The sequence below is a fragment of the Tachypleus tridentatus genome, chromosome 7 (assembly GCF_004210375.1).
Source record: "Tachypleus tridentatus isolate NWPU-2018 chromosome 7, ASM421037v1, whole genome shotgun sequence".
NCBI lineage: Eukaryota > Metazoa > Arthropoda > Merostomata > Xiphosura > Limulidae > Tachypleus > Tachypleus tridentatus.
In genome coordinates, this window is record NC_134831.1 from 132,309,319 (window position 1) to 132,329,844 (window position 20,526).

General features: G+C 32.1%; 1 protein-coding gene across 1 annotated transcript in view; it reads right to left on the bottom strand.

Annotated features, from left to right (window-relative positions):
* Positions 1-9,840: 9,840 nt before the first annotated feature.
* LOC143257813 (protein phosphatase 1 regulatory subunit 12A-like) overlaps positions 9,841-20,526 on the bottom strand; it is a 64,692-nt gene continuing 54,006 nt past the window's right edge. The window contains exon 22 of the mRNA XM_076516842.1: positions 9,841-13,251. Within this exon, the coding sequence (XP_076372957.1) occupies positions 13,165-13,251 (87 nt within the window). The 3' untranslated portion in view covers positions 9,841-13,164. The remainder of the gene's footprint in view (positions 13,252-20,526) is intronic.

Below are 20,526 nucleotides of genomic sequence, written 5' to 3' on the forward strand. Positions count from 1 at the left end.
TCCTATTGACACTTCATCTATTACTTTCTTAGCTATATCATTCAATATTTGAGTTTCTGTCTCCCAGTGAGTGTTAGTGGTAATTTCACAAATTTACAACAGTGAAACCTGAGGTTTCATTTTTACAGTGGACAAAACACAAATACTCTATTATTTAGATTTATGCTAAAACATACAAACAAAACATTTTTTTATTCAGTAGTCTCTAAATATTTATCATAACAAACGTTATATGGTGGGCTTAAAGTATTTTTATTAACACTAAATTTCAGTAAGTAATTAGCTACAAAATCACAAATACTCTAATCATAAGCTTATTAGTGTGAAAAAGGAAAATAATAACATATATGGTATTATTTAGATGTCAGGTTTTATATATGGGCTGGAATTCTTTTAGAGTAGGTGTCTGTGATTTGTTGGCGATAAATTCGAGCAATAAACAGCCCATTTTGTTCAAAATAATGTATATTTAAAATAAGCCAAACGAACAGAACTGTACAAAAGCCTTAGAATAAGAGAATATTTTGTCTTTTTTTTTTCAATTTTATGGGGCTAATTCTTCTGTGTGATTACAGAATGTAAATTTCAACACTATGGTAATGCTTCAGTAATCCCTGTTGAGAACTGAATGAGCCAGGGTGAGAATATTTATCATTATTTATAATTCCCAAGGGCATGTTACAAAGGTTCAGTCTTAATGAACAAACTGATGAAATGTAGGGTCTGAAATAACTGTCATGGTACTTCATGCAGTGACTCAAAGTACACAGAAAGAAGCTAACAAGGAGCTACATATGATACTGCTATATGTTAAAAGAAACAACTTTAATGGAACTCTACAAATAAATCTTAATAAAATCAGTGTTTAATACCATATATGTCAAATTTTGTGTTAATGCATGGCCCAAAAAGCGTAGAAAACTGTCAGTAGAGTAGAAACTTTGCATAAAATCTTTACATGATGCTGGTTGGACCATCTGACATATTGTGCAGACTTAAATTGTTCCCCAAAAACTGTCAACTACACCCTAGATCTTAAGACCCAGCAAGTCAAATCGGAAATAGGAAAGAATTGGGCAGAACACCTAAACTCAATAATACTGTTGTTAAGTATCTTCGTTTATGCAGCTTTTTGGATAGAAAGAAGACTGCCACTGATCTCAAGCATGATATAAACAACCAGGTACCAAATGACAGAAATGTGTACAGATCTACACTATCAAAAAGACTCAACGAGAATGTAATATTCTCTCGTGTAGTAATTTTAAAATCTTTACTTCGATCTCCACATATTGTCAAGAAAATGAAATTTGCTCGAAAGTACAAAAATTGGACTGTTGATGATTGGAAAAGGATGTTATGGATGGATGAGTCCAAATTTGAAATAACTGGTTCAAAGCTAAAAATACGTATGCGTAGCACCTACCATGAAGCAGGGGGAAAGCAGTATGATAGTTTGGGGGTGTTTTTTCTTTTGCTGAGGCGACAGAATATATTTGCAAAATAGATGGTATAATGGACCAACATAAGTGTTATCAGATACTAATTCGTTCTGTTATACACAGTGAGTTGTGTATTATTGGTGAAGGATTCTACTACCAAAAAGATAATGAACCCAAGCACTTATCCAACCTACACAGAAATTATTTAACTAAAAAAGAAATTGCTGGAATCATTCAATACAACTGAGTAGATCTAGGGTTTGACATATCAAAAGTTACTTCCATATAAACTTTATGGGAGCGTATTAGAGACATTTGGAGTAAAACCCCAAACAACAATTTGATTAAATATGTTACAACAATGTATGAGAGACTGTCTGCAGTTATTAAAGCAAAACGGGGACATAAAATATTAACTGTTTGCTAAACTCAAGCACTTCTACCGAGTTTCTGTTGCACTAAATATGAAGATTAATAGAATTCTGATGTTTCACCTGTGATTTACCTTCAGTTGTTTTTGAAAGTAGCCTGATCGACTTTTTCCTAACAGTTTTGCTCAGTAGTGTACTTGGAAAAATGCTTTACATAATAGCTTATCACAGTTGTGCCTACAACTCTAAGTAATTTTCTTTCCTTGTCAAAAGTTCACACAGACTTATTCTCTTACATTGGAACTCAAGCGACAAAATTATTTTTTTTCTTTACTCTGTTTCTTGCTATACAATCTGCAATAAATTCACATACCCTATGGGTGACCACAGTTGTATCCAACACTTTAAATAATTGTCTTTTCAATCACATTCCACACAATGGGGTTCATATACTTTAAAGCACACTTTGACAAAACAAATTATTGTCCTTCTTTCTATAAAACTGTGAAGCTTACTTTAAATATCCTTTAATACAGTTAAACTAACAATCAAGTAGTCTTGTTTGTTTGTTTTGAATTTCAAGCAAAGCTACTCCAGGGCTATCTGCGCTAACTGTCCCTAATTTAGCAGTGTAAGACTAGAAGGAAGGCAGCTGGTCATCACCACCCACCGCCAATTCTTGGGCTACTCTTTTACCAACGAATATTGTGATTGATCGTCACATTGTAATGACCCCACGGCTGAAAGGGCGAGCATGTTTGGCGCGACCGCGATTCAAACCTGCGATCCTCGGATTACGAGTCGAACGCCTCAACACGATTGGCCATGCCGGGCCATCAAGTAGTCTGACATCACTTTCTATAAGTTAAGACGTACAATTCACGATTATAAGTTTTTGTTTGTTTTGGAATTTCGCACAAAGCTACTCGAGGGCTATCTGTGCTAGCCGTCCCTAATTTAGCAGTGTAAGACTAGAGGGAAGGCAGCTAGTCATCACCACCCACCGCCAATTCTTGGGCTACTCTTTTACCAACAAATAGTGGGATTGACCGTCACATTGTACGACCCACGGCTGGGAGGGCGAGCATGTTTAGCGCGACGCGGGCGCGAACCCGCGACTCTCGCATTACGAGTCGCACGCCTTACGTGCTTGGCCATGCCAGGCCCTATAAGTTTTTATTTTGATCTAAAGTATTTCAACTACATAGTATCACTTTAATGCATAGATAGAGGAATTAAAAAAGGGTTAAAAATATAATTGTATTCTGTTCATTCCGTATAAACGTTTATCATGAGTAGCCATATCACCAGTTTTATGTGATATAGACTGAGGGGAAAAAGGGTGTGTTCTCACTTATTAAAGCTAAAATCATAGTAAGTTTGAGAATTAATTCATAAACAACAACTTAAGAACATGGGCACGTCACTAAATCTCTCCCAGGAATATAATGTAAGCTCTCTCGGTGCCATTCTCAAAAAATCTTTTAAAGAGTAGTTTAAAAAAAATTAAACAGTGAAGTTATCGTAAGATTCTACCAACCGAGAATTAAATGCATGTACTCAAACAAATATCAAAGCTGAATTGTTTTTAAATATATAGACTGAAGACAAGAATGCATACTTAATAGCAAAATTAGAAATGTGCCCTCCTCAGTGCGATTAAATTTCACCAAACAATATAATACATTCTCTCAATTAATCAGAATTTGAAACACAGACACGGAAAATATTAGAACATTGTTATCCTAAACTTGAAATCAAGTATTGATATACAAAGTTTGTTTGTTTTGAATTTCGCGCAAACTACACGAGGGCTATCTGCGATAGCCGTCCATAATTTTGCAGTATAAGACTAGAGGGAAGGCAGCTAGTCATCACCACCCACCGCCAACTCTTGGACTACTCTTTTGCCAACGAATAGTGGGAGTGACCGAAGCATAATAAACCCCCACGGTTGAAATGACAAGCACGTTTCGTGTAATGGCGATTCAAAACCGTAACCCTCAGATTATGAGTCGAGTACCCTAATTACTTGGCTGTGCCGGGCCTATAAATAAGTTGTTGTTTTTTTTGGAATTTCGCACAAAGTAACTCGAGGGCTATCTGTGCTAGCCGTCCCTAATTTAGCAGTGTAAGACTAGAGGGAAGGCAGCTAGTCATCACCACCCACCGCCAACTTTTGGGCTACTCTTTTACCAACGAATAATGGGATTGACCGTAACATTATAACGCCCCCACGGCTGAGAGGGCGAGCATGTTTGGCGCGACTCGGGCGCGAACCTCAGATTACGAAGCGCACGCCTTAACGCGCTAGGCCATGCCGGGCCCCTATAAATAAGTAAGTTATGATATAGTATTAGCTATTCTAACCTTGAAACAGACGAAGTATTGATGTAAAAACTTAATGGTCCTCCCGCTGGGACATCGGTTAGTTTACGGATTTACAACGTTAAAATCAGGGGTTTGAGTCCCCTCGCTGGACACAGAAGTTAGGTTGATATAGTTTTGCTATGAGAAAACACGCACGTACAAACTTAATGACTTGGTTTTACACAACCAAACCAGCCCTATTTCTTTCTAACCTAAAGCACACAATAATGTGCTATCCTACACCAGCAACATATCTACATATCTCAATCTTATAAACAGAGTTGTAAGACAGAAATACTCAGATGTTATAATTTTCTCTCAATTTAGAATATCTGTGTCGAGCTCAATTTCAACTCGTTTGAACTTAAACATCAGAAAAAATATTCCGTTATTCAATACATTTTAAAAGAGAGCGACACAAAAACACTTTTTCATATACCATTAGGGGTCTCCTGACATCAGTACAGAGAACATATTACTATAAATTATTTGGTGAAATATGCATAATCATGACGAATTACGAGGTGCGTGGCAAATAAGTGCAATTGCCCTTGGCCCAATAATTACTAGAAAAAAAATTACTCAATAATCGATTTTCTAACTGAAAAACAAACATTTACAAATGTCACCATTACAACAGCAATTTTAGTCATTTCATATAAACCCAAAGCGAAAAAGGTACATGTTAAATAGTTAGCAAATGTTATAGATGCAGCGTAGTCCATATAAACACTACTAAATTCCTCGAATTAAAAAATAGTTGGAATATCTCATACAAAAGAGCCACCTACATTCTCTTAGGTTACTCCCATTGCTAATATTTACAAGAGTTGTCTCTGAAATTGGAGTTCCTAAAATTTCTATACCTGCGGAGCTTCACATCAGAAAGAAAAACATTTCGGAACCTTAATAAAAATTTCACTAAAACTAGAAATAATCGGTTACTAACACCAGATAAAGTTTACTTCAAGCTTTTAGAATATAAATTTATTAAAAATATCAATATTTAAAGATAATTTTTTATTTCCACTTGTTCAGAAATTTCTGCTTGAAAAACTTATGTCAGTAAAAGTACAGTGTATTTGTTTATTAGTGGCTCGGATGGGCTTGCTTTTGTTCACAAAGTAGTTAATATTTGAAATTATGGTTGTTACCTGTAAGCGCATATTATCTTCAATATTTAGCCTGTTTCCAAATTTTGTCTTTGTAGCTGTATACAGTGAAAATGTTCGCTTAGAAAGATATGTTGTTGGAAACCGCATCAAAATATTCAAACCTCTTTTACTTATTTCAGAGTATTCCATGGCCATTTGAACACAAAATTATGTAATTTCTTCCTGCTGAAATTTTGTTTTAAGGGTGTAATCAGTTGAAATTTCTATAAGCTGTTTTTTCTCTTTCAAAGGCAAATCGTTGGTATTTGCAGAACCAAAAAAGGCATTTTGAATCCACAGTAATTTTTCTTAATGAGGAGGTAAGTATTCCTCAATAGTTGTTCACAAATCAGATATGTTCTGCAAGACTGAAAGTTTTGCATCTTCACTTAAGAAAATTTCATTCATAAGTAAAAAACCATTGATATTTTCGAAGCAATCAAGTTCTTCCATAAGTATACATTCACCCCAAAGTTTTAGCTCACGTTAAAGCGCTTTCCTTTTTCTCTGAGCTTTGAAGTACGTTACCCTGGTACCCTGCATTGTAGCATTCACTTCATTTAGATAGGCAAGTACGTCCGAAAGGTAAGCCATTTTCTGTATCCAACTTTTCTCCTTTAATCTATATGCAAGTTTAAAATGGCATTCAGATAAAAAGAAACCTATCTCCTCGCGCATCTCGTAAAACTGAGCAAGCACTTTTCCCCGATAAAGCCATCAGACTTCATATGAAGCAGCAAATTTTTATGCAAACTTCCCATATCCTCACAGAGTAAACTGAAGATCCTCGTATTGAGTGGTCTTGATTTTATAAAATTTAACTATTTTTATGACATCACTCAATACCTCATTTAAGTCTTCTGCCATTCGTTTCATTGCAAGTGCATGATGATGAAGACAGCAGTGGATACTCTCGAAGTCCGGGTTTTTCTTTTTTATACGTGCCACTGAGCCTGAAAATTTTCCAATCACAGCTGTAACCCCATCAGTGCAATTACTTGAGCAAAGCTGCCACTGGATCACATGTTCTTCCATAAATGAATAAATCAGTTTAAATATTTCTTTGCCTGTTGTTTGAGTGGGCAAAAGTTTGCAAATTAGCATGTCTTCTTCAAAATTAGCTTCGTGAATGTAGCGAACAAACACAAGCAACATCGTATAACCTGCGACATATGTTGATTCATACATCTGAAGAGAAAAAGGTGGACCCGCTTTTAGTCGCCTTATTAACTCCGTTAAGCAGTTTGCGGACATATCCTTGATTCTTCAAGAAACCGAGATGTCAGTAAGGGACACAGAATTAATGATTTTAAGAAATTTCTCATCAATCATGTACTGAACCAAATAATTTGCGCATGGTTTTATCAAATCTTCTGCAATTGTATGTGCTTCACCTGATTTTCCAATGCGGTAACCAACACGATATGAAGCAATAAGAGAACCTTTGTTGTTCTTATGGACAAACGAACGAAGTGTATCTTCAAAAGTATTTTCACAGGCACAAAATAGCTTCTTAATGAAAACTTCGAGTTTTATCATCATACAATGACATGCTGGTCTAAGATTAATGTTGTCATAACGAAGTCAGAAATAAAGATTTGTGGAAAAAAGGATAGGTCGTTAGAATAATATATTTTTCTGAAAAAATAGGGTGACCTGTTGTTTTTACACTTTTTAAGATCATTTTTTAAAGCCAACTAACAATATATTAAGCCACATTTGACGTGTGTCTAAATCTCGAACGAAATGAAACAAAATTAAACATGACGTCATGCGGGAGTATGACGTCTGAAGCTCATTGGTACCAAGTTTATTTAATCAAACTACAACGAATCTCACCGAACTTAACAATTACCAATTACAGTTGTCGTAAATATAATTATACTTCATATAAAGTTTCAGCTATAACGTCATGTTTCAATTTGTTTCATTTCGTTCGAGATCTAGCCGCTAATCCAGATCTGGCTTTTAAAAGACAGTTGGCATTACTATCCAGGATTGAGCGATGTTGCATACGAAAATCACTTGGTAATCTTGCGTCTCCATCTTGAGATGGTGTCACATCTACTAGCAACCAGTGGTGCTACTGTCGAAGTTAATAGAAATTGTATTGAAACGCGATAACTTCTCTTAAGCTAAATAAAATCGTCTATCATTAGGCAGAATAAAATATTGAAAGGCCCAACAAGTGATAAATGTGTTACATTAAAATATATATTTTACTTTTTTTCTACAGCGTATTCTTGATTCAATTTTATAGTTTTAGGAAAAAATATTAACCTTCTAAAAATTTCTTCTCGGAGCCCTAGACAACTGTGAAGCATAGTTTGAAAACACATGGATTCTAGAGAACTGGGACATCAGAAGGCTATGACTGAATTGGTTTGAATTATTTAGTGTGTATTTAGCAAAGTAAAAATAAATAGAATTCAAATTTCCACTTTGATACCGAGACCTAGATAATCATGTGTAGGAATAAAGTTTGACTTAGTTATGCTGGATGAATCCACTCCAAGAGGTCTTTCCTCACAAATACAATTAAAATAACTTGTTTGTCACAGATAATAGACCACAAAGCTTCAAAATAAGTTGTAATAACAATAAACATTGTATCCAGCTGACATGCTAAACAAACCAATACATGTTTACAATGAATGTGGTTATCTGTAATAAGTATACTCAAATTATTCTTTTCTCCATTCAAGACATGATAAAACATATACCTGAAAAAAAAAAGGAAAACATAAAAGCCTCCAAATCTTTGTCAATCAATTTTGTTGAAATAATTGTTTGTTTTGAATTTCGCACAAAGCTACACGATGTCTATCTACACTAGCCGTCCCTAAATTAGCAGCGTAAGACTGGAGGGAAGGCAGCTAGTCATCACAACCGACCGCCAACTCTTGGGTTACTCTTTTACCAACAAATAGTGGGACTGAACGTATCATTATAACGTCCGCACGGCTGAAAGGGCGAACATGCTTGGTGTGACAGAGAATCAAACCCGCAACCCTCAGATTACGAGTCGAGTGCCTTAACCACCTGACCATGCCTGGCCTTGTTGAAATAAATTCCATATTTTACATGTTTATATAGGGTAAAATCATAAATAAAAAACTAGAAAGAAATATTTTACGTTAATTTTTTTATTTGCACGAAACAGGTACGTTTTTACATGCATATTATAAACATTACACTAAACATTTCTAAAAACGGTTTAGTAGCAAAAAAAAAAAATCTGTACACTTATATGGAGACAATCTCACACATACAAATTTCAATTTAATATCTGGTTTTAAATCACCAGTCAGTTAGAGCACACAGTTATTAACTACACATTACCAAAAATTTTGGCAAACAATGGCCACTTTCTTTGGTGACAATATTAGAAGCACATCATATTAAAGTACAAGCACTTATTGAAGTGCATTGGTATGATTAATGGTAATCACTTATATGGACCTCATAAATGAAACAATCAAGGTAGCTACCTATGTTTCTGCTTCTTCCCACAAGGTGTCTTTTTTGGAAGCAACACACTATTTCATTCTACAATATGATTCTTAACATAGCTTATAAAATTTATATAATATGATATCAAATGTTCCAAGAGGAAAACATTAACGTACAACAGACTGCAAATTAAAAAACAGAAGTGAGAGTATAAAATAATACATAACAAGAAGTCACCATGGGTAGAAAATCTGGAACTGGGTCCTGATTTGATAATAAAAAACAAAAATCTTGCATGAGAGTTATTAATATTCATATTTTAAGTGCATAACACAAAATGCACATGCATTTCATCTCTTCACATATGCAGACTTGTATAGCCTCTTTTAGAAAAGAAAATGAACTACTAATTTAAAAAACACCTCAAATTGAATAAAGTTATTAATGTTAGATGAGCTTCATGCTATATATAAGGTTATTTGCACCATCTACTGGCCATACTAAGCTCTTGTTTTTTTGTTGACAATTAACAAGGTTGCTAAAGAACTTGCAGTTACGGTGTCAAAATAAAGGACCATTGTGTGGGATTTTATTAACAAAGTCGGTGGAGGTGTAATGGAAAGCTACAAAATTGAGTATTGGTAGTTGCTTCACTACAGGGAATCAAATCCCAGATCTTAACATTGTAAGTCTGTAAACTTACCACCAACGTTCTGTGGAACACCAAAACAAGAGACATTGTGGTTTACATAGCCTGCTCAGCCTCATCTTTATTGCACCAGCTAATGCTTACAACTGCACTGCTGTCGTAGTTTGTATATTTTCGTTACATTCTCAAATTAATAACTGATGTGCAGTTTGTGAAAAGACCCAGGTCAGGTAATTAAAACCCATCAGGTTTTCAAGTACCCATGTTAACCTCTAAACACAATTTACAATACAATACCTTTCTCTTTCAAGACCAGATTACAATGCTAAAAACTTAATTTCCTCACATTTACATAAAACACAGGAACTAATTCTATAATTCCAACATGGCAGATTCATCTAAGGGTCATATGTAAATATTTTTATTCACGATCGTCTACACTCTAGTCTGTACATACAATATTACGTTTTATTGAGATTGAAGAAAAGATCATAAATACTAAAAAAAAAAAAAAATGTTCATATAACAAAGCAAAATATGACTCCAGCAATACACACTTGTGGATGGCAGGCAACTAGCCATTTACAACTCAAAGTATTGAACTATTACTTGTGTTAAATGCAACTTGAAGCATTAAAGAATGACTCGCTTCTCATTGATCAAAGAAGTAGCTTTTATCAAAAAAGCAATTCTACAAGTTAAGGCACTTTTTTTTTTTTTTTTAAATCTATACAGGCCAGATTGAGTAATAATTCAACTGCATTACAAATTGTGGGCCATGAAGTGTGAAAACAGAAACTTACACAATGAATTTCAACAATACAAAATACCAGTCCTCCAATGATATACAAGTTTGTGAATAATTTGTTGCATAATGACTAAAGACTGTGCATACAGATACAACATGACTGATGATGGTAACACTTAGAAGAAAAACAAAATACTGTCTATTGGAACAATGACTTCAGCCAAGACAAGAAGAAAAAAAAAACGTTGAAAATCTGTTTGGAATAAGAAGTCTTGGCTACATGTATTACCTTTTACTGGTTTTGATATACTGTATTAAAAAAGACATATAATACACATTTCTTCTCAGAACCATACTAGAATTGAAGAATCATCTACCCAGCTTTCCCTCTGTGTGCAGTGAAATAAAATGTATTACAACATCTCTGTGGCAATTTTCTTTACATGCCAGTTCCATAAATGATAATTATGCCACCTTAACTGGACAGCCACGTATAAATACCCACAGCAATATCAACTAACGGTCACACTTGATATACCTGTGTACTCCCTCTTTAACAGTGCTACTACCTCTAAAAAACCATGGTAAAACATCAGATACTCTAACAACTTGACATATAAATTGTCAGAATGTATGAGCAAAGGTAAAGACCAATGTAATAATGTCAACCATACTATATTTGTCAGACCCAGTGCTGATGAGGTCTTTTGCTTAATACCAGAACTCATCAGGTTGGCTGGGACACAACAGACAAAAAAGTAGATGAAACTTCATACCACCAAACTGCTTGAAGAACACTGACAACAGCAGAATGTCATATAATATTATAAAAACAATTAAATTATTTAAATAATAAGTGATCTTTGATTTAACCATAGAATACTACAGTATTCTGTATGATAGCAGTATTCACCCAAGTAACCCCCTACGAGCCATCACTTTGATCTTTCATACCAGTCAATTTTTCCTCACCTTCATTCATTTACTGTCTTTACTTTACTGAGGACTCCTCATTGTGTCACTAGATATTTGATTCTAACTGCTGTCTTGCCATCCTTTAAAATCTAGGAATGCACACAAGATGTTTGTTATTGTCATACTATTTTGTTTTGTACGAAAAAAGTAGTGCGTTCTTATTGAAGTTACATTAAAACAACTGATGGTGAGAAGCTCATTTTTTGCAAAAATAATCACTCTCTCTAACTCCATAAAATTCATTTATCTTCACATACATTTCATTATAAAATAAATGTATTCTGAAAAATTTGCAAAAAATATAACAGAACCCCAGATTTACATGGTAGGAAGTTGTTACACAAGCATGCTCTGGTTAAATCAGAAAGCAACTGTTAATATCAAACAATAAAATTGTTCATTTGTAGTTCATTCCTGAACAAGAAAACATGTTCCAAATTAATTCATAAGGTAGAGCAAGTGGAACTCAAATAGATTCAAAAAATGGTGTACATATGATAAAACGACTTAAAATTTGTTTTAAGATAAGAGTATGCCACATAATCCATAGTTTCTCAATTATAAAAGTTGTGGAGGAAATTACTAAACAATTTATTTCTATTAATTGTGTACAATAATTCTTAAACCTGAGAAATTCTAATGACTAATTTGAAAAACAGTTTTACATTTTCATTTCAGTATTAGTCAAGTTTCATTGTTACTATTTATTTTAAAGTAATAATTTGAAAACTACTCTTGACAACTGTCAAAATCTTCATAGAAATTTCTTTCTAATAAGTCTATTACTTTTGAAAGTGTTAGTAATACCCCCTAAAATATGTTTCAGCTGACACAAATATTAACAGCCAAAAGTTTCCATATTTTGAGACTAAAAATCTTCTTGTTTCATGACAGTAACACAAAGTTATCATTTCACTACTATTGCATGAATTGTAAAACTGTCAAAGAATCTTACTAGTAATTTTTATAGTCAATAAATAGTGTTCTTTCAACCAGTTTGCAAGTAGTTTCCACCAACAATTAATATTTGGTGATGACTCATAGAGACACACATACATAGGTTAATGAATACAAATTCTGTTTCTCACACAAACAAATACAAAAAAGTTGTGTTTTCCACTTGCCTTTGCTCAATAACTCAGAAAAAGGTTATTAACTCGCAAATAATCTAACACAAATACTGTATAAAATAGTATTACTTTGTTCTTTTAAAGTACCATTTCTTGCTGGATGTTTATTTGTACATATATGACATAAAAGTGATTAAGAAAATCCCTAACAAGTAATTATCACAAAATAATATATTGTTTATCCTAATTTCTCTTTATTAATCTCAGATCTGGAAAAAAAAATTGTAGCATGTTCTTAAAAACAGAAGATAAAAAATCATGGTGACCATTTTAAGTGACAACTCATCACAAGACAGATAAAATTCTGTAACTACTGTTGCCTTAAATATTTTTCTTTTCATACTTCAGCCTCTACTTTCTTCTAACTGCCATTAAAATTCCTTAACACTACCTTTTGTTCTTAAAATCAAAAAGTGAACAGAAGTCCTTCTTTACATGAAACACAGCAATTGTTCTCGGAGGTTCTAAAATCATATTTCTTCATGCATGGTATTGAAATACTGATAGTAATGTTGTTTTTTTTTTAAATTCAGTCTATCAGAAATAAAATATGTAAAAGCAGAAGATATAAAAATGCACTCACAGACACAGATCATTGACAATTAATGTACTGACATTTAAGTGGTTAAATTAAAGACGGAATTGTGAGACTAGATGATAGTCAAAAACTTTCCAGCTGATGTACATCATTCAACCATAACCACAGTGAAGAACAAACACAACAAGCTACAACTGTAGGTTAAAACAAAGGTGAGAAGAGTACAATCATAACAATGTCGACCACACTGTAGAAATTGGTGTCCTCAGGGTTAGGGAGGTTTCTGGTTCTAACCCCAGGCTGGAAGATATGTAAACCTAAGTTCTACTTCTTTCTATTTGGATAGTTTACTGATGACTCTGATTAGGGCACCGTTCTCATCTCGTAACCGCTGATTCTCAGCTTTCAGCTGCTCCAGTTGCTAGAAAAATGAAGTAGCAAATTTAATAGCAGTTTTTGATCAAACAATAACATAACTTAGGAATCTCATTATATAGCAAATACTAAAATAAGACTGATCTTAGAACATCTGGTAATTTTCTTCTACTTTCAGTCTTTGGACACATTAATCTAATTATATATAATAAAATTGTGCATTGGACTTGCACAGAAATTAGTATCTTAACAAGTAAAACAAGTTTCTAAAATCACCTATGATCTAACTCCTTACATACAATTTCAGTTATTCAACTAAAATAACTTGTTTCTTATAACCAATCCTTTCTCTTTTCATTGCTCAGTTAATCATGATTAGAAACCTCTGCTTGGAACCTCTGTTGACGAATTATAAAAAAAAAAAAAAAAAGATTATTCATGTCCTGAAGATATGTAACAAAAGATATCAAGCCATAAAATTCAAAATAACTTTTGACAAATACCTGGTACCACAACCGTCCTTGTCACAGAATTAAAGTTGAAACTTAAGAAAAATCTTACCATGTTTGTGGTTGGTTTAGTTATGAGTGATACTTTTTAAAAGGTCTGCTTTGTATGAATTGTAAAAACTAAAGAGATTATATTGAATGAACTCTTCAGTCCCAACTGAGATAATAACAAACTGCTGTAAATATTCTTGTTAAACTGTGGGTTTACCTACTGAAGTAAACAATGCATCACCCAGCAAGCTGTAAAATACGTTACATTAGTAGATCTTTAAATTATTTGATCTAATACACATCTATGGCTTTAATATAACTGATCTGATATCTTTAAAAACACAAAAATGGCAGACATGGACAATAATTACTCACCAGTTACTAGGATATAGATTTAAATCCCTTTTTTAATCCTCTACGATTTACTATTATTATCAAACCAACAAAACTTATTATTCTGTCATTAATGATCTGGAAAAAATGTACTAACATGAGCACACATGAAATAAGACAATAGTAAAATACAAATAAATAAACATGATAATTAGCTACACATACTTATTTCAATAAATTGTTATTTATGAGAAAGACCAACAAAGGACTGAACTCAGCTCACAGTGATGACAGACTACAATTAAAATACAGATCAGTGTTTAGTCAATGTTGTACCTTTTAAAATAATAATTATTTATATAGCTTAATTTACAAGTAATATAAAAACTATAAAAAAAACACTGACATTATTAAATTATTATCCAGAATTTAATTTTTGTTTCAATGCTAGGTGTGTATGTTCTTTTACACAAGGAAGAAGAAATTTACCTCAGCAGAAATAACGATTTATCTAGACAACATGTACTTAAATACTACAAATTTACTAAAAGTTACAAAGCTGTAAAACAATATTTTTACCATAAATAAAAACACTGATTCAAAAAAAATGTTATTAGGAATAATAATAATGATACATTATTGGTAAAATGAAATAACTGATATGAAAGGTAGTTTCAGCCTATCATTTCCTTACACAAGTTATTTTATACAAAATAAGAAGTTTAATTTGTTTTTGTTTTGAATTTTGCACAATGCTACATGAGGGACATCTGTGCTGGCCATCCCTAATTTAGCAGTGTGAGACTAGAGGGAAGGCAGCTAGTCATCACCACCCATCGCCAACTCTTGGGCTACTCTTTTACCAACAAATAATGGAATTGCCCATCACATTATAACACTCCCAGGGCTGAAAGAGCAAACATGTTTGGTGTAACAGGGATTCAGACCTGTGATCCTTAGATTACAAGTTGAGTGCCTTAACCATCTGGCTATGCCATACCAAGAAGAAGTATATAAAACACTTGGTGTTACATAAAGACTTACAGTTGCACACTTAAAAAAAAAGTTTTTTAGCCCTTTTACAAAACAGTACCAAAAAAACTGTTACTATCATTTAAAAATAGCTAATGACGTGCACATTTCAAAGATCACAAATTTTTCCTATTTTGATAATTTTGAAACCACCAGGATGAGAGCACTGTTCTCAACTTTAAGCTTTTTGTTTTCTGTCATAACTTTTGTCATGTCCTGTAAGTAAACACAGTACAGGCATTTGTAAAGGCAGATCAGCAGTTAACTGCAGCCCACTAAACTCAGCTAGTCTTACATGGGGATGATTGTTGTCTGAATTTTTCTTTATAATAGAACACTGAGATTTCAAAATATCATTTTAAGAACATTACAGATGAACAAGCTTGATATCAGACAATGTTACCTTCATACTAAATGTTGTTTTTCTACAGCTCTGAGTATAATCTTCCAAAAGTCTCAGCTACATACAATTTTAGCACAATTAAAGTTATAGCAACCTAAAAATGTCTAAGTCACATCTTTAAAGTTTGCTACACTGAACTTTACTGTGTCCCAACTATTAAAAATCACGTATGTATGCATTAAGTATGAAAATGATATTAAAAAAATTGTTTTTACACTCAATTCTAAAGTGCAAAATCTACAAACAAATCCAAAGTGTGAAGTTTGTTTATTGATTTTATCCTGTTATGTTTGAATACATTTTGTCATAGTAATTTATGTGTGAAACATGTCATAAATACTAAAGCTACTCTTGCATTAAAATAATATGTTAAAAATACACCTGTCACTTTTAGTTCTGCCCTGGTTAAACACAACAAATGTAAAACGTCCAAAAAGATTTCATGTTTTTTAGAAGTTTAATAGAAATAACACAGTAGAAAGTGTTCAAATAGAATTAACACAGCAGAAAGTGTTCAAGTACTGATTCAGGACTTGGAATATAAAAATTTAACGTACAACTAAAACATTTTATTACAAAGCAATAAATCTGTTACAAAAATATAAATTAAAAAACATTTACTGGTTGTTATGCAATTGGTTATTTTTTACTAATCAGCATGCACAAGTCTCCTATACATGCATATCTTTCATAAACTTTTGCATTCTAATTTTAAAATGTTGAACACTATGACACAGTTCAACAATGACTTACTTTTACATGGTCAGCAAATAATGTATGAGTCTCAAAATACATATAATATTACCATGTAGCAACAATAATCAAAAGGTAGAAAAAAAATGTTTTTATATGACTTTCCTTTAAAGTTGAACAAGCCTAGATCATGTCCAATATGAGAGAAACTTAAAAACAAAATGTTGAACTATTATAATTGATTTTACTAAGAAAATGGGGCCTAAGTTAGCCTTGAAAGTTACAATTTATCAGATCCTTTGATGGTTACTAAAAATTAAGATATTTTCAATAAATACATCAGAGGTATATATAAAAAATATACTCAACACTGAATTAAGTACAGCATGTTTCTCGTTATCATTGATCTAAAAGTTACTGATTTGCCAACACACTCATCTAAGGAAAAATGTTTATGAAAACAGTATTCATTTTTTTAACAGGCCCAATAACACGTCATTAGAAATGATAAAACTGTTCTGGGTCTTGGAAATTGCATGCTATCATCATTAAAAAAAAAAAAAAGATGAACATTCCTTATTTTAAGCATTCTACTCAAAACACAGTAGCTAAAAGCATAAAACTCTATGCACTTTTAGTTAGTTGTATCAGTCAATTATGAGAAATACTTAGTGGATTAAACAGTATGAACAGAAAGATAGCTCCAGCTTCATCATTACAGAAGAAAAAATTCTATAGCATGATGTTTCCCTTCTTCCATAAAGTTTCTTCAGTTGATAAAAAACAAAACAAAACAAAACAGAATTTGTGTTGGCTTTTGTAAAAAATTTCCATATAACAGTGTCACTGATAAAGATAAGAGGAATACAGTTGATAAACATTTAGTTAAGTTCGTTTTTTATTTACTTATGTTTTTATTATTATTTTATGGTGACTTTTTTATGTATTTATTTATGTGTCAGTCCTTTTAGGTGTTCATTAATTTTTTTTACAGATGTCTACTGATTTCAATTAATTTTATAGATAGATCAGTTTGTGTAGTGTTCTTTATTATAAGATTTGTTTAGTGAGACCTTTATTTTAGTTGAGGATTTTTTACAAATTTTGTTTTAATACCCATGTTCAGTTTTCTGTGGGTTTGTTCCATATTTTTGAAAGCTGTTTTTCTCAATTTCCTATACATGGGATGATTAATAAAATTTGTTCTTTTTAAGACCTTTTTTTATCATCTTGTATATTGCTGGGAAGCATTATTTTAAAACAAGTTGAAATACATCTTACTCATCTTCCATTTCTTCAGATGAACAGTCAGAAAGTAATGTTTCTAAAGCTCTTTAATTTATCATTTTTTCAACCAACTTTAAAAGTTTAAATCATTTTGAGAAACACTTGGGCTTTCTCACCAAATATACAATTAAATCAAAATTATATAATTATCCCAGCACACAGGTATATATAAAAAAATATTCAGTTATTGTGTTGAAGGGCATTGACCATAAGTTACATTGCATCTTTATTTCAGAATGTTCGAAATGTATAAACGACACATCTGTTGCAATTCAAGCATGGTAAAAATTTGCAGGGCAATCAATGGCACAACAATGTTATCAACCTTTTCTGAGCAGTACTAGTCAACTATCATATATTTAAGGTCTAAATTTTTGTTTTTTCACTGGTACTAATAAAGAAAAGGTGAACCAATTTGAGTGGTTTCAATAAGTTGATCAACTTAATGATGTGTGAAGCTGAGATGTCCATCATAAGTTTGTTGTGGTCAATCAAACAACTGCTTATATTAATCTCCTTTTAAATTTTGTTTTTAATGCCAGAAGACAAAAATGAGATTCTTTTGAAACTGAAGTTTATTACACCCCCCCCAAATCACATCAGTTAGGAAAGGGCATATTATTCTTTCAATACTTCAATTAAAGACATCATCACATCTATAATCAATGACAATAATCTAACCCTTTTTGGACCAAATAAATATCATTTACAGCCCATGATTATTTTGCCCTCTCCCAGCTGAAACACAACCTAATTGCAGCAAACTTGGTGAAAAACTTCCAAAATAATATGGTTTTTAATTAGAGTAATTCAATTAACTTTATTTAGTATTTGTTATTTTTTGGTTGTAAAATTTCCATAATTTTGTTGCAAGATATTTTCAAAATATGTCAAAAATATTTCCTTTCATCTTAGAATTTAATATTTTTCTAATAGTTACAACAAAGTTCCATTTCATATATTAAAAAAACTTTACTATTATTTATCGGCATATCCTTTTGATATTTCATTTTACCAGTTGAAACTGTTAAACCCTTCTAATTATAAATCATAATAAAATATGGTAACATGGTAAAGCTGACAAAGATTTATTGGACTTTACTTTTCAAAAGGGATCACAGTCTTTGTCAGCCATTACATCATATATTTTTGACATCAAAGTACCTGATTAAGATAATTTAGATTTCATAAATTTCGTTCATTTTCAACATATGTAACAAGTTCTTTATTCATACATATTATATAAACACATCATATTATTCAACGAAAAATATTTTATGTCATCTGAGTAGTTTGGCTGTTATTTACCAAACTTGCTAAAACTTGCATGGCAGCTTGTCTTAGAACAATATTCATGCAGCTTTCAAACAAATATAAAATGGCATAGAAAATGTAATTAGGAATAAAACGAACATAGAAAAAAACTACAAACAATTCCAAGATTTGTCATCCATCCCAAGAAGCAGTAAACTTCAAATTAAGATTATCTGTTCAACTCTAGACAGCTCCAGATCAGTAATATGTCAACAAACCACAAAATTTGTCACTAAAATCATTTTATTTTGATGAAATTTAGAATTTCCTCTCTCCAATAAATTTTAGTCACAGCTCTAGCTATTTTCAAAGCTGAGTGTAACCTTTTTGCAATGGGTCAGGATCAAAGTCCATTTCATCGAGTTTGTTGACTTCCACTTAAAAGTTTTATTGAACTACTATTTTATAAATTTATGTCATTAAGTTTGGAATCAAATTGTAGATTATAATTCAAACTTTAACATTAGATATGAGACAATTTTTAAATTTAAAAGTATTAAAAGAACATATACAAATATAGATTTTAGTGAATCACTAAACAGTCCCTTATATATTCTTACTACAGTATATGACATCTGAATAACCAAACAACAGCTTAGAATGTCCCTAGAATGAGTTTCCCCACTATCTTAATCTTTGTAAAGGCTTCCACATTCTTTTGCTGCAAGTTTACAAGAAGGTAGGTTGTGTCTTTAGTCTGCTTGAAGTTTCACATTTTTAAAATCTAAATACAACATAGTTACAAAGCTTAATAAATTATAGTGGCATTCTATGGTATCAGTGAAGTTATTTATGAGTTTTTGGTTATTCAACTGTATAAAAAAAATCTGTTTGATATCCTCCATGTGCAAAATTTTAAAAGGCTTAGCAACCTATGTCCCGTAACAACCAAGTACAAAAGTTGTAGTGAGTTCGAGATAGCTTTTTGATTTATTGTTCTATATTTTAAAAAAAATAAGTTTAATAATTTATTTCTAAATAAAACACATACATACATACATATAATGTATAATAGTTGAAATGTGACTGTGCATTTCAAAACAGAAGTCTACTAAAACACAGCCAAGAAGGGAAGACAGGCAGTTTTATATTACTGGATATGTGACCTGAGTGCACATCTGCTGCATAAATTCAAGCTATGTAATGTTAGGTAGGCATGACTTGAAGGTCAGTACAATAAAACATTATAAATATATAGCATTTTAAGACTTAAGCTAGTGTGAAAAACGCATAATTTAAATGACGTACCTGTTCTATAACAACCTTACTTACTGTAACATGTAATAAAATAATGATCACTATTATATATTTTTACATAAAAGTCAATAAGAAGTGAAGAATCTTACACCAACACTGCATATCACGAATTAAAGACGTAGCGTCAGAATAACTCTCATTCCCCACTATTTAGTGATAATGCACATCAATATCTAGCCTAAGGGGTTGTTATAAAACTGGAAGAGAAGCACTATTTATATCATAAAACTATGAAAAAAAACCTAATATTTTCACTACATTTACTTTCTAAGTTACAATTTAAGGTAGTTCTTTTGAAGTATAATTATTATTACACTAGGTTCCAAATATTATCAGTAAGTAAACAAAATCACAAACTAAAAGAATTATTGTTGTAATACTGAGTCATAATAAAGTAATTCCTGAACAAGAGAAATGTATTATCAAGATAGTTGGTACAAGTACTAAAATTTAAATAAAGAATAGAACAATGTTTAAACCTTCTTAGGTCATCTTCAGGCAA